Source organism: Mandrillus leucophaeus, unplaced genomic scaffold (assembly GCF_000951045.1).
Source record: "Mandrillus leucophaeus isolate KB7577 unplaced genomic scaffold, Mleu.le_1.0 Scaffold768, whole genome shotgun sequence".
Classification (NCBI taxonomy): domain Eukaryota; kingdom Metazoa; phylum Chordata; class Mammalia; order Primates; family Cercopithecidae; genus Mandrillus; species Mandrillus leucophaeus.
The window spans coordinates 617,524-631,813 of record NW_012108341.1 but is presented as its reverse complement, the minus strand read 5'-3'; the positions used below and the strand labels follow the sequence as shown (position 1 = coordinate 631,813).

The 14,290-nt window shown below is 40.0% G+C and overlaps 1 protein-coding gene and 1 pseudogene across 4 annotated transcripts in view; both read left to right on the top strand.

Annotated features, from left to right (window-relative positions):
• Positions 1-14,290, top strand: part of ANO4 (anoctamin 4) — a 425,382-nt gene that overhangs the window by 362,951 nt on the left and 48,141 nt on the right. For all 3 annotated transcript variants that reach the window (XM_011966635.1, XM_011966636.1, XM_011966634.1), the window contains one exon: positions 12,762-12,844. In XM_011966635.1, the coding sequence (XP_011822025.1) occupies positions 12,762-12,844 (83 nt within the window). The remainder of the gene's footprint in view (positions 1-12,761; positions 12,845-14,290) is intronic.
• LOC105529476 lies at positions 397-3,641 on the top strand (annotated as a pseudogene). The gene is made up of 2 exons (XR_001004515.1): positions 397-687; positions 1,931-3,641. The product of XR_001004515.1 is annotated as a sorting nexin-5-like (transcript).

Below are 14,290 nucleotides of genomic sequence, written 5' to 3'. Positions count from 1 at the left end.
TGTGGTCTGAGAGACAGTTTGTTATAATTTCTGTTCTTTTACATTTGCTGAGGAGTGCTTTACTTCCAACCATGTGGTCAATTTTGGAATAAGTGCGATGTGGTGCTGAGAAGAATGTATATTCAATCAGTAGCATTTTTATATGCCAGCAGTGAACAATCTGAAAAAGAAATCACGAAAGTAATCCCATTTACAATAGCTACAAATACAATCAAACAACTAGGAATTAACTAAAGAAACAAAAGATCTCCACAATGAAAACTATAAAACACTGACAAAAGAAATTGAAGAGGCTTTCTCTAGAGGTGACTTGCTGGGAGAGTGTCCCTGGCTTTGAGTCCCTGTTGCCACCCTGCAGTCGGTGGCCTCCTCCCGGAGCAGAGCAAGGTCAGGCGGCCCCTGCTTGAGTTCTGTGTCGCCATGGCCACTGTTCCTGAGTTGCTGCAGCAGCAGGAGGAGGACCGTAGCAAGCCAAGATCTGTATCTGTGGACGTGAATGTTGATCCCTCGCTTCAGATTGACATACCTGATGCGCTCAGTGAAAGAGATAAGGTCAAATTTACGGTGCACACAAAAACCACACTACCCACATTTCAGAGTCCAGAGTTTTCTGTTACAAGGCAACAAGAAGACTGTGTGTGACTACATAACACTCTTTTTGAAAGAACGGTCTATGCTGGGCTTATTGTGAGTGTTTTAGAAAATCAAATAAGCTAGTTCTTTCTGCCTTGTTATTCATTTAGTTTAAAGAGATTTATGTCTACTTTTTGTAATGGATTGTGAAAATTTTGATTTCGTCTACCTACTAGAGTATTTGCTAACTGTTGGTTAAGTGGAAAATATGTGAAGGAACAGTATTACAGCTTTGAGGTAATGCATACAGGCTTACATTATTTATGCTGTAAAGTGGTGTAAACAGTATAATGACTTTAGTCTTATCTACCTTTAGGTTTGGTTTTTCTCTGGTATGTTCTTCCCAATGTCAGTGGAATTGATTTCTAGGAAACAGCAGTATTGGTAATAGTATGTGATAAGATTTCTCAAAAGTGCTGAAGGAGGCCATGCCTGTAATCCTAGAACTTTGGGAGGCCGAGGTGGGTGGATTACCTGAGCTCAGGATTTCAAGACGTGTCTGGGCAACATGATGAGACATTGTCTCCACTAAAAATATAAAAAATTAGCCGGGCATGGTAGCGCATACCTGTATCCCAGCTACTGGGGAGGCTGAGGCAGGAGAATCCCTTGAACTTGGGAGGCAGAAGTTGCAGTGAGCCGAGGTTGCACCACTTCACTCCAGCCTGGGTGACGGAGTGAGACTCTGTCTCCCAAAAACCAAAAAGGGGCCAAGGAGGCAGTTTTCAGCCCTTGATCCTTAATTCTTAGCTGCAGGAACAGAGACTTAGCTGATTTTAAAGGAGATTTCCATCCTTTTTGTCCTGCCACACAGACTGAAGAATCTGTCCAAATGACGATTTCTTAATAATTAAACAAAATTAGTACTGAAGCTTATATTTGGATATGTTCTGTTCATTCAAAATTAGAGTCCTTGATTATGCTTTGGGATTAGGAAAAAAATCCTTTGGAATACTGGAGACTTCATAATCTTGATGGCTAATCATTGGTGTTTAGCATTCATTACACTAGTTTTAGGGCAACATTGAAGCAGTATAGACACTGTTGTGCTCTGAACGATTGTCTGTAATGGATAAACTGGGCAAATGATTGCCATCAAAGTGAATACAGAAAGATATCTCCTTTTAAATGGCCAGAAGAAACAAGGAAGGTTAAGAAAAAACAGGAGTTGACTTTTAAGTAGCCCTATAGGAGTGGAGTGGTTGTCGCCTGTGGACCAGCAAGAGTAGAATGAGGCACCAACTAGAAAACATTGCTACTGGGACAAGAGGCTCATGAATTCCTGCCTCTGCTGCAGATTCCGCCTGCTCCTATGAAGCCTGACTTCGATGGTCCTTGAGATAAAATGCAGAAACTGGGAGAAGATGAAGGGTCTATGACCAAAGAAGAATTTACGAAGATGAAATAAAAACTGCAAGCTGAGTATCTCGCTGTTTTTAAGAAGACTGTGTCCTCCCATGAAGCCTTTCTTTAGTGGCTTTCTTCTCACCCTGTTCTCAGTAAAGATCGCAACTTTCATGTTTTCCTGGAATATGATCAGGATCTAAGTGTTAGGTGGAAAAATACTAAAGAGATGTTTGGTGGCTTCTTCGAAAGCGTGGTGAAAGTGCTGATGCAGTCCTTTTTACTGGAGTTAAGGAGGTAGATGACTTCTTTGAGCAAGAGAATAACTTCCTTATTAACTGTTACAATAGGATCAAAGATTCTTGTGTGAAATCTCACAAAATGACCAGATCTCATAAAAATGTTGCCGACGACTGTATTCACACTGCAGCCTGCTTACATAGCCTGGCTTTAGAAGAGCCCACAGTCATCAAAAAGTATGTGTTGAAGGTTGCTGAGCTATTTGAAAAACTTAGGAAAGTAGAGGGTCGAATCCCATCAAATGAAGATTTAAAGCTAACACAGCTCCCCCGATTCTACATGCTCAACATCGAGGCTGCTAAGGATCTCTTATATAGATGCACCAAAACCCTCATTGACTATGAGAACTCAAACAAAGCTCTGGATAAGGCCCAGTTTAAAGAGCAAAGACATCAAGTTGGCTGAGGCACACCAGCAGGAGTGCTGCCAGAAATTTGAATAGCTTTCCAAATCTGCAAAAGAAGAACTGATAAATTTCGAACGGAAGAAAGTGGCAGCATTTAGAAAGAATCTAATTGAAATGTCTGAAATGGAAATAAAACATGCAAGGAACAGTGTCTCCCTTTTGCAGAGCTGTATTGACTTGTTCAAGAATAACTGATATGCCTTCACTCTGAAGAAAAGAAATGAATGTGAAAGAGAGCCAAGCATCACTTGCACTTAAATCATTACCACGGAAGATTTATTATCTTCAACTTTAGTTTAAAATTATGTGAATAAACATTTTGATTTCTGCAAATCAAACATTTAACCATGTTGGTTTAAAACTATTATTGCTTGCTACTTGGACATAACTAATTTTTCCTTGTGCATTTAATACCTCTGGGCAGAATCCAAATACTGAGTTCTCTTGTAGTACATCTTTAGTTACTAAGAAAGCATGTAGGAGACATATGCCTTCTGGAAACACGTAGAAGCAATCACCTGGCCCATGTCCCTACAAACCCATGAATGTCAGGGAAGTGCCAGTTACAGCAGGTGATTCAGCTACTTGAGGCAAGTAACAGACCTTTTATTCCTCGCTGAAGGTGGGGTTTGTGTTTTTGTTTTGTCCACTGTTACTCCCCTGGTAGTCATCTGGTGTTTGTGCTATAACAACAGCAAGAAAATCTCATTTATCTTTATATACTCTTTGCATCTCCTTTTTTTTTTTAGTTGAGATATAAATATTTGAGGGGAGAAAAGTATCTACGGATATATATGGAAACAGATAATGTGGTCTACTTTATAAGATGGCCAGGTCTACATTAGGAAAGGTATGAGCTCCCTCCCTAGTGGCCATGGGAGGTGAGGAGGGGGCGGTGTATGTCTTTGAGCATTTGTTTTTTATAAAGTATATAATAAAATAATAGTGCTACTAAAAAGAAAAAACAAAGAAATTGGAGAGGACACAAAAAATGGAAAAATAGTCCATGTTCATAGATTGGAAGAATCAATATTGTTAAGATGCCCACACTACCCAAAGCAATCTACAGATTCAATGCAATCCCTATAAAAATACCAATTACATGCTTCACAGAAATAGAAAAAATAATCCTAAAATTTTTGTGGAATCACAAAAGACTCAGAATAGCCAAAGTTATCCTGAGCAAAAACAATAAAACTGGAAGAATCACATTACCTGACCTCAAATTACGCTGTAGATCTATAGTAACCAAAAAAGCCAAGTACTAGCATAAAAAACAGACACATAGACCAATAGGATACAATAGAGAGCCCCAAAACAAATCCACACACTTACAGTGAACTCATTTTTGACAAAGGTGCCAAGATTGGGGAGAAGTCTCTTCAATAAATGGTTCTGGGAAAGCTGGATATCCATATGCAGAATAATGAAACTAGATCCTTATCTTTCCCCATATACAAAAAAAATCAAATCAAAATGGATTAAAGACTTGAATATAAGACCTCAAACTATGAAACTACTAAAAGAAAGCATTGGGGAACTCTCCAAGACATGAAACTGAGAAGAGATTTCTTGAGTAATATCCTGCAAGAACAGTCAACCAAAGCATTAAAAATGGACAAATGGGATCACATCATGTTAAAAAGCTTCTGCACAGCAAAGGAAACAATCAAAGTGAAAAGACAACCCACAGAATGGGAGAAAATATTTGTAAACTATCAATCTGACAAGGGATTAATAACCAGAATATATAAGCAGCTCAAACTACTTTGTAGGAAAAAGACCTAATAATACTGTTTAAAAATAGGCAAAAAGTTGAATGAACATTTCTCAAAAGAAGGCCTACAAATGGCAAACAGGCATATGAAGAGGTGCTCAATATCATTGCTCATCATAGGAATGCAACTCAAAACTACAATGAGATATCATCTCTCCCCAGTTAAAATGGCTTTTATCCAAAAGCCTGGCAACAACAAATTCTGGGAAGGATGTGGAGAAGAGGGAACATTTCTACACTGATGGTGGGGATATAAAATTAGTACAACCACTGTGAAGAAAAGTTTTGAGGTTCCTCACAAACAAAAATAGTGCTACTGTATGATCCAGCAATCTCATTGTCAGGTATATATTCAAAAGAAAGGAAATCAGTATATTGAAGAGATATCTGCACTCCTATGCTTGCTCTAGCACTGTTCACAATAGCCAAGATTTGGAGGCAACCTAAGTGTCCATCAGCAGATGTATGAATAAAGAAAATGTGGCCCTTATACTCAATGAAGTACTAGTCAGCCATAAAAAGAAAAAAAGAATGAGATCCTGTCATTTACAACAACATGGATGGAACTGGAAGTCATGTTAAGTGACATAAGCCAGGCACAGAAAGACAAACTTCACATGTTGTTCTCACTTGTTTGTGAGATCCAAAAGGAAAACAATTGTACTCATGGAGGTAGAGAATAGAAAGATGGTTACCACAGGCTGGGAAGGATAGTGTGGTGGGGTTGGAGGGGTGAAGGGGAGAGGGGATGGTTAATGAGTACACAAACAAATAAAATGAATAAGACCTAGTACTTGATAGCACAACATGGAGACTATAGTCAATAATAATTTAACTGTACTTTTTAAAGTAACTAAAATAATATAATTGGATTGTTTGTAACACAAAGGATAAATGCTTGAGGGGATAGATACCCAATTTTCCATGATGTGATTATAATGCATTGTGTGCCTGTAGCAGAATATCTCATGTATCCCATAAATATATATACCTACTATGTACCCACAAAAATTTTTTAAAAAATTAAATGAAAAAAGGTACAGCATTTTAACCCTTCCTTGGAACCTAAGATATGCATCTGAAAGGGGAGTTTTTACTGTATGTAAGTCTGTCTAAATGCCTTAGTAACGTGATGAATGGTACAGTGTTTTTTCCTCCCTATTTGCAGAATATTAATCCTTGCTATGTTTTCCAGAAAAACCCTGTATTAGGATGAGTAAAGTTAGCTGCTATAATACACAAGCATCACAACCTGGTGTTTGATAGAGCCCAGTCAGATGTTCCTGGTTGGCAGATGGTTTTCCTTATGATCATTCATATGGGTGGATGAGTTCCTTCCATCTTGTGGCTGCATCCCCTTCTGGATCTTCAGCATTCTCTCTATTCATTCAGCTAAAGTATAAAGGGAGCACAGGGAAGATATACCTACTTCTTAAATCTTTGTCCAAAAATGACATATATCACTTCTTACTTTCCATCAGCCTAAACTTGGTTTGTGGGCACATCTGAGATAAAGGCTGCAAAAATATAATTGAACTATGATGAGGAGGCTAAGAAATCATTTTGGTAAATATATAGCAGCCTGCCACAAATTTATTTTAAATTGATAATAATTATTCTATTTAAGAAAATACCATAAAACCCTAGAAGAAAACCTAGGCAATACCATTCAGGACATAGGCATGGGCAAAGACTTCACGACTAAAACACCAAAAGCAATGGCAACAAAAGTCAAAATTGACAAGTGGGATCTAACTAAACTAAAGAGCTTCTGCATAGCAAAAGAAACTACCATCAGAGTGAACAGGCAGCCTACAGAATGGGAGAAAATTTTTGCAATCTACCCAACTGACAAAAGGCTAATTTCATATCCAGAATCTACAAAGAACTTAAACAAATTTAGAAGAAGAAGAAAAAAAAAAAACCATCAAAAAGTGGGTAAAGGATACAAAAAGACACTCTCAAAATAAGACATTTATGCAGCCAACAGACACATGAAAAAATCCTCATCAATCACTGGCCAGCAGAGGAATGCAAATCAAAACCACAATGAGATACCATCTCATAACAGTTAGAATGGCGATCATTAAAAAGTCAGGAAACAACAGATGCTGGAGAGTATGTGGAGAAAAAGGAAAGCTTTTACACTGTTCAACCGTTGTGGAAGATAGTGTGGTGATTCCTCAAGGATCTAGAACTAGAAATACCATTTGACCCAGCAATCCCATTACTGAGTATATACCCAAAAGATTATAAATCATGCTACTATAAAGACACATGTACACGTATGTTTATTGTGGCACCATTCACAATAGCAAAGACTTGGAACCAACCCAAATGTCCATCAATGATAGACTGGATTAAGAAAATGCGGCACATATACACCATGGAATACTATGCAGCCATAAAAAAGGATGAATTCATGTCCTTTACAGGGACATGGATGAAGCTGGAAACCATCATTCTCAGCAAACTATCACAAGGACAGAAAACCAAACACTGCATGTTCTCCCTCATAGGTGGGAATTGAACAATGAGAACACTTGGACACAGGGCGGGGAACATCACACCCCAAGGCCTGTCGTGGGGTGAGGGGCAAGGGGAGGGATAGCATTAGGAGAAATACCTAATGTAAATGACGAGTTAATGAGTGCAGCAAACCAACATGGCACATGTATACCTATGTAACAAACCTGCACGTTGTGCACATGTACCCTAGAACTTAAAGTATAATTTTAAAAAAAGAAGAAAATAATAGGGTGTGGCCTGAAGAACATTCAGTCCTGTCCCTTTTGTGTCCGTGATGGGCTTCATGAGACACCCTTCTCAACGGTCTGTGATTCTGAGCCAAGAGTGTCCCAGTATCTGAACACTAACCTACCTGAACACTACCCCTGATCCTACCTTTGCTTAGAGAGTGGAATCCTCAGATTTTCCTATTATGTCCACTAACGTTGTAAGAAAAATGCTATTTGGGACTGGCATTAACACCTCAGGTGAACTTTATTTGTGAGTAGGTTTTTATTTTTATTTTTATTTGTGAGTAGGTAGGTACATGGTGAAGGTGAAGGTAGAAAATGGAGCGGAAAAAGCATGTGAAACTCTGTCTTGTAAATACAATTAATCGAGTGTCGGATGTTGTGGCTTGAGAATGTCCTTTTCTAAGATCTGTGAGGGAAATGGTAGACAGGTTGTTTCACCTTCATGCCTTCAATGCAGTGTCTCAGTGACCAGGTGACTTCGTCTCCGTTAAGGTAAAGTGCCTGTGTTCGTTAAGATAAGGTTAGATCACTGTAGCCCAAAGGCCTAACATCATTCAGTGGCGTTAAAAAACACAGAAATTAATTTCTATCGTATATAAAAGCATGAAGTGAGCATTCCAGGCTGGCAGACAACTCCACTCTACATGATCACTCAGGGACTCATGTTCCTACAAAAGAGCTGTTTTCCCATATCCCCAGACCTTGTCGTCACTTTCACTGTCTCACTGGGTCACCTCGGTTCTACCCATCCAGAAGGGGAAAGTGGATATGGAAAAAGCATCCCGCGATGTTTTAAGAAGTCAACAGGCAAGTACTACACATCATATCACCTGTGCTCATATTTCACTGCTAAGAACTATCCTTTGGTCACATCTAATGCAAGGGTATCTGGGAAATACAATATATATAGGCAACCATATTCTCAGCAACAATCATTTTATTGTGGAGGAAAGAAAGAAAGAATCTTAGAGGACAGTCGGTAGTCTCTGCCGCAGGGTCCATACAACCAAATAATGGGAGTGATAGTTAGAACAGAATCACGCTTTCATTGCAAGACAAAAGAGAAGCATAAGAAGTTTCAAACTTTGATATTATTATTAAGTTATTTAACGGGCCCTGATATGTAAGGCATTCAGAAAATATAGCTGCATATTCTTCAAATTCATATCTTAATTTCTTATAAGCATATGAAAATACTTAGAAAATTTAGACTAGTTTTCCACATTTGCTTTCATTCTCAGGACAGCATTTCATTTATGCATTTACTGAGCCTCTGTGTGTGCCAGTTGCTGTGCTAGACTCTGAAGGTATAAAGACAACTAAGATACAGCTCTGTTCTCAAGAAGTCCACAAACTAGTCAGAGATATGATCCAGGTTTGGGTTTGTATTGGTTTTGTTTTTACAGTGCTGAATGGTGTGATTAGTGCTGACCTAGAGTTGTGTGCACAACTCAGCCTGGGTGCACAGCGATGATTCAGGGGGTGTAGTTACAGAACACACGGGGCTAAACCTGAAAGTGAGGGTGGGAGTTGACCAGATGGACCCAAATAGGCAAAAACATTACTAGCTAAGGAAATGGTGTGGGCAAAACTGAGAAAGTATAAAACAGCTCATGTGTGAAAGTGTTAGTGAGTTAGCCTGGAGTCTGAGGTGCGTCAGGGCAGAGCAAGTTGGGCTTATGAGCTTTGCATCCTGAGCCGCTAACAGATTTTATTCTACAGGCGATGTGGCTCCACTGATTCCCAGGACACCTGGTTGGATCTGGATTTAGAGAAATCATTAGCAACGTAAAATGATAGATTGGAATCTAAGGAGTTCAAAATGCCAGCAGTAAGGCTAAGCGTGCTGATGCTTTAGCTGAGGAAATTCTTGCGGAAAGAGTTCCATGTACCAAAAGAAAAATAAAACCTTGACAAAATTCTTAGGAATTTCGTCTTTTGAGAATAAAACCATAAAAGAAATATACTTTTTAATCAAACTTATGGTGCCAGGTGGTGTAAGAGAAATATATATGTGTGTATATATATACACGTACACACACACACACACATGTATTTATATAAAACATAAAGATAGATATATATATACATAACAAAAATATGTGTAGCATAAACCAGCTTTGAAGGAGACAAGAAAGTGTGAACTCATGACATAAGACACTGTATAACTACGCACACTGAAAGTGCAGGGGCTCCCAAGGCTGTGAGTATTCAGAGGAGGGAGTTTAAACCATGGTGTAATGAGGGATTGGAACTTTGCCTTGAAAAGAGACAACGTGTCTTGGTTTGGTTACGTTTCATAGGTACAGATAGAAGCAGATTCTTCTTCCTCAGATGAATGGGCATTTCACACAAGAACACCGACAAGGGAATGACAGTTGCACAAGCAGCTAATTTCTTCTTCTCTTCCTCTTGAGTACTATAATGGAGGAAGGGAGAGGATTACTAGCCAAAGAAGGGAATATTAGAGTGTGAATATTTATGTCCCCCCAAATTCATATGTTGAAATCCTATTCTTTAAGGTGAAGGTGTTAGTAAGGGGGGCCTCTGGAAAGTGATTAGGGCATGAGACAAAGCCCTCATGGTTGCATTATTGTACTTATAAAAGAGACCCCAGAGAGCTAGCTACGTCTCCCACTGTGTAAGGGCACAGCCGGCGGGTACCATCTATGAGCCAGAAAGCGACCCTCACCAGACACCAAATCTGCTGGTGCCCTGATCTTGGATTTCCCAGTCTCCAGACCAGTGAGAAATAAATTTCTATTGTTTATAAGCTACCCAGTTTATGGTATTTTGTTACAGCAGCCTGAACAGACCAACAGAGGGAATTAATGGTTAGAATCTCTGTGTCCTCCAGGCAGGATTCAGCAGGAATCCTGAGGAAGGGTGATGGACTAATTGTGACAGCCGCTGGCTCATCTTAGAAGTCACTTCCCTCAGATGAGAACCATAGAGGGTTGATAGGGCTTAGTGAGAGCAGCTGCCAGTAAGACAGACTGGATGTGAATCCTGTGGCCTGAGGCTGTCCCAGAATGGTCCCTCATCAAGTGTCTTTGTGCCCATGGGGGTACCTTCCTGAATTTTTATGGAAAATAGCCACATATTCAGGAGCTGGGCCACTTGTCTCTTCAAGGACAGGGAGACTCTAGAGACCAAGGCGGCAAGTCTTTATAAAGTGGCATTTGCTTGAGGGGCTAGAGGACCTGATAGAGGAAAGACCCCGGGAACTCTGTGCAAAGACAGTTTGGTGAGGGACAGGACAAGCGTGCAGAAAAGAGTTAATACAGCAGGCCTGCTTTAGAAAGGCCTGCTTGCAAGGGTGGCCATTGGCTGGTATCTGGGAACTTGGCTTTCAAGACAGTTTCCGCCACCCTGACTGCTAAGAATAACTTGTGATGCATAAACTACATGTGCAAACAATACAATTTATGCTTTCTTCCTAGAACTCTGGAATTTTAGTACGTGCTAGGCAGCTGGTGCCTATGTGACCAGCCCCCAATAAAAAACCCGGGCACTGAATTTCTAACCAGCTTCCCTGTCAAACTGCATTTCACATGTGTTGTCACAGCTCGTTGCGGAGGAATTAAGTACATCCTGTGTGACTTCACTGGAAGACGACTCTTGGAAGCTTGTCCTGTTTCCTCTCTACTTTGCTCCATGCGTCTTTTCCCTTTGCAGATTTTGCTTTATAGTGTTTCATTGTAATAAATCTTAGCCATCAGTACAACTGTATTCTGTGTCCTGTGAATCTTCCTAGTAAATCAAACCTGGGGATGGCTTTGGGGATCCCTGAGGCAGCCAGACTCACTGGAAGGACTCCAGTCGAAAATAGCTGCTCAGCGTTGACACAAATAAACACATATATTTGTTTTAATTTCTATCTTCCAGAATAAGACATTTGATTATTTTAGGTGTATCTTCCTTAATAACTGTAACTACTCAGAATCTTTCAGATTTTAGAAAGGTACTGAATATACCATATATTATTAAATGTCCCAGGAGGCCTGGGGAGTACATACTAATGTACTCAAATACATTAGTATGGCTGCTTTTAATACATGAAAAGTCTCACTAAGGGTAATAAATAGAGGTTATATGTAGCCTCACATCAGTCCAGGTCAGGGCTTGCCACCAGATGAGTTTGTGCCAAACTCAGGGGGAAAAGCACTTAAAATTTTTAGAGCATTTTGAATTTTGGCATTGCAGATAAGGGATTGTGGACCTATATTACCCTCCTTCTTTTGCTTATCCAGAAATTAAGGCTTTGAAAAGTTAATTGATTTGCCAACAGTAGCACAGCTTGTATCTGATCTGGATTTCAAATTTAGGACTGTCTAGGCTGCATGCCCAAGAACTCTTATCTATCACTCTATGCTGTCTTTCTAGCTACTTATTTTAAGAATATGTCTTCAGTGTCTGAATACTACTAAGGAGGAGGTAATGTGTGAACAAGGGAGAATAGAAAAGAAGAAAGTAATTATATTTTTGACATGGCCATGTACATACTTACTTTCCTTCATGAAATGGATTCCTAATATCTAATTTATTTTTACCTTCTGTAAGTCTAACTGCATGACAAAGCCCATAAGAGAAATATCCACCCATTCTCTCTCCTAGGGTGTGTCTGTTATATCCTTATAGTCATTCTCAGAGTAAATGTGAGGGAGGGAGCGTGTGTGTGTCTGTATGCGTGTGTGTGTGTGTGCCCCTGCATTTGCATTGTGCCTTCCGAGGCAGCAGGAGTGTGTCTTGTCTTATTTTCTCTCTCTCTCACTTTTATTGCATGATGCTCAATAATTCATTTAAGTTGATATGCTTTTATGGAATTGAGTAGAATATTACCTTGGCTGAATGAAGATAACTCCCAGATTTCTCTGCATGGGGAGGCCAGCCACCTCCCACTTGCTGGAGAAAGTTCTTAATAGACTTACCCACTTTTATCCTCACTGTGGCAACAAAGAGATGGTTTGGAGAAAAGAGAAACAACAGGACTCCTTCCAATGAAACAGGAAAATATATTTTACATAGGTATTTGCTGTGAGGAGGATTTGAAGGGACAGGAAATCACTACCAATTACATGTGAACTGTCAAGTTTCATTTTGACTTTCCTGCTCCTACCTGCCTCTCACTTTAAAAAATAAGGGCTTGCTTACCCATGTTTAGGCAATAGAAAAAATAAAATAAAATAAAAATGAATCCTTATCAATTAGATAGATGTCGGTAATCCAGTTTTCTGAATCCTGACATCCCAGAATGTAAGAATTTGTCATTCTAATAAGTCTGTTCTGCCTGAACTTGTAAATCAGCTTAATTTAATTCTAAGTGAAATCTCTCATTTTTCATTATGTTTGACACCAGCTTAGTGATTCTCAGAAAGTAGTCCTTGTGAAATGAAGTTTAGCTGGAAATTCTGATATTCGAGGATGCTTACACTGACAACTGTCATTCTTGGCAATGGCTTCATTATTCAGTGACACAGTTAAGAGCCTTGTTTTACTTTTATTCAAAAATGTCTTTGTCTTCCTCTGCTTGTTCCAGCAACAGTTTTCCTGGAGTTCTGGAAAAGACGGCGAGCAGTAATTGCTTATGACTGGGATTTGATAGACTGGGAAGAAGAGGAGGTTCGTATCATTTACCTCAGAATGTTTTAAAAAGCCAATCACCCAGAACCACATGACGCCCCGCGAATCGTCACTCTCTGTTCTGTGACGGAAATTAGGTGTGCTCATAAAGCATTTTCAATTGCCTTTTCAGAAAATGTCAAGCAGTAGAAAAAGGGACTGACAATTTTTTTAAATTTTTGATTCCTTAGTGGAATGAAATCCCTTGATTAAGTGAAGAATTCCACTTGTCGGTAGAGGCACTAGAAGAATTGGTGGTGTCGTTGTTTTTGTTTTTGTTTTCTTAAAAATCATCCTTTTTTCTTTAACTTCAGCAGAAAAAGAGCATTCATTTGACATCTCCAGGTACATGGAAGCAATCCTTCCAAGAGAATTACCCCAAGGCAATGCGTCTGTGAGCAGCACCCAGGACAGTGCCCAGGTGTGCACAGGCTCTGAAGTATGCTACCAAGTGTTCAGTGCTGAGGAGAATCTACTCTGAAGCGGCTACCTTAGGGGACGTGGCTAAATGGACGGCCAGCTCTAGACAAAACTGTCAAGGAGGGCCAGGCTCAGTCCCATCACTCTCCCTTAGTGTCTTCTAGGCCAGTCCATCGTGCTCCTCCTGACCTGTCTGGTTCTGATACTCTCTTCTTGCCCCCATTCCTGTTGGAAGTCTCAAGTACCTACACGGGGCGTGGTCACCACGGTCCCCTCTTGGATCCTGCTTCCCTTGACAGTTGGTCCAGGTCTCAGCCCCGCTCTCCTCCCTCTCGTTCATTATCTCTTACCCCTCCTGAGTCTCATTTCCTCAGAGCCTTGCTGTGTCAGTAAATCAGATAAACTACTCATATATGTGTAATGTGATCATGGCTATTAATGTGTTTTGCTTGAAGGGAACACATGTGTATATTTTCATGTGTCAAAAGGAATCTTTCAGAAATATGAATGATGTGAATTTTAGCCCTGTGGTAGGCTTGGTGGGGGAAGTAATTTTGAGAGGTATTTTTGTTGTTGTTTGTTTTCTTCAAACTATGCCTCCTGAATGGCTGCCTGTCCCCCTTCTCCCATGAACATGTTTGGGTAGTTTTTTGGTTTGGTTTGGTTTGGTTTTGAATGTATTTAAGGTGTACAACAGGAGGTTTTGATACATGATACTGGAATTTTCAGCAATCCTTGTTCTCCTGATAAGGCTTTCTCTCATGTTTTTATAAATATACTCCAGGCCACATGCAGTGACTCACACCTGTAATCCCAGCACTTTGGGAGGCCAAGGCGGGGGTACCACTTCAGGCCAGGAGGAGGATTTGAGGATAGCTTATAGATGACCATCTTCTCCCTGTGTCTCTAGGCCAGGAGTTCGAGACCAGCCTGGCCAATATGGTGAAACCCCATTGCTACTAAAAACACAAAAATTAGCTGGGTGTGGTGGCACACACCTGTGATCCCAGCTACTTGGGAGGTTGA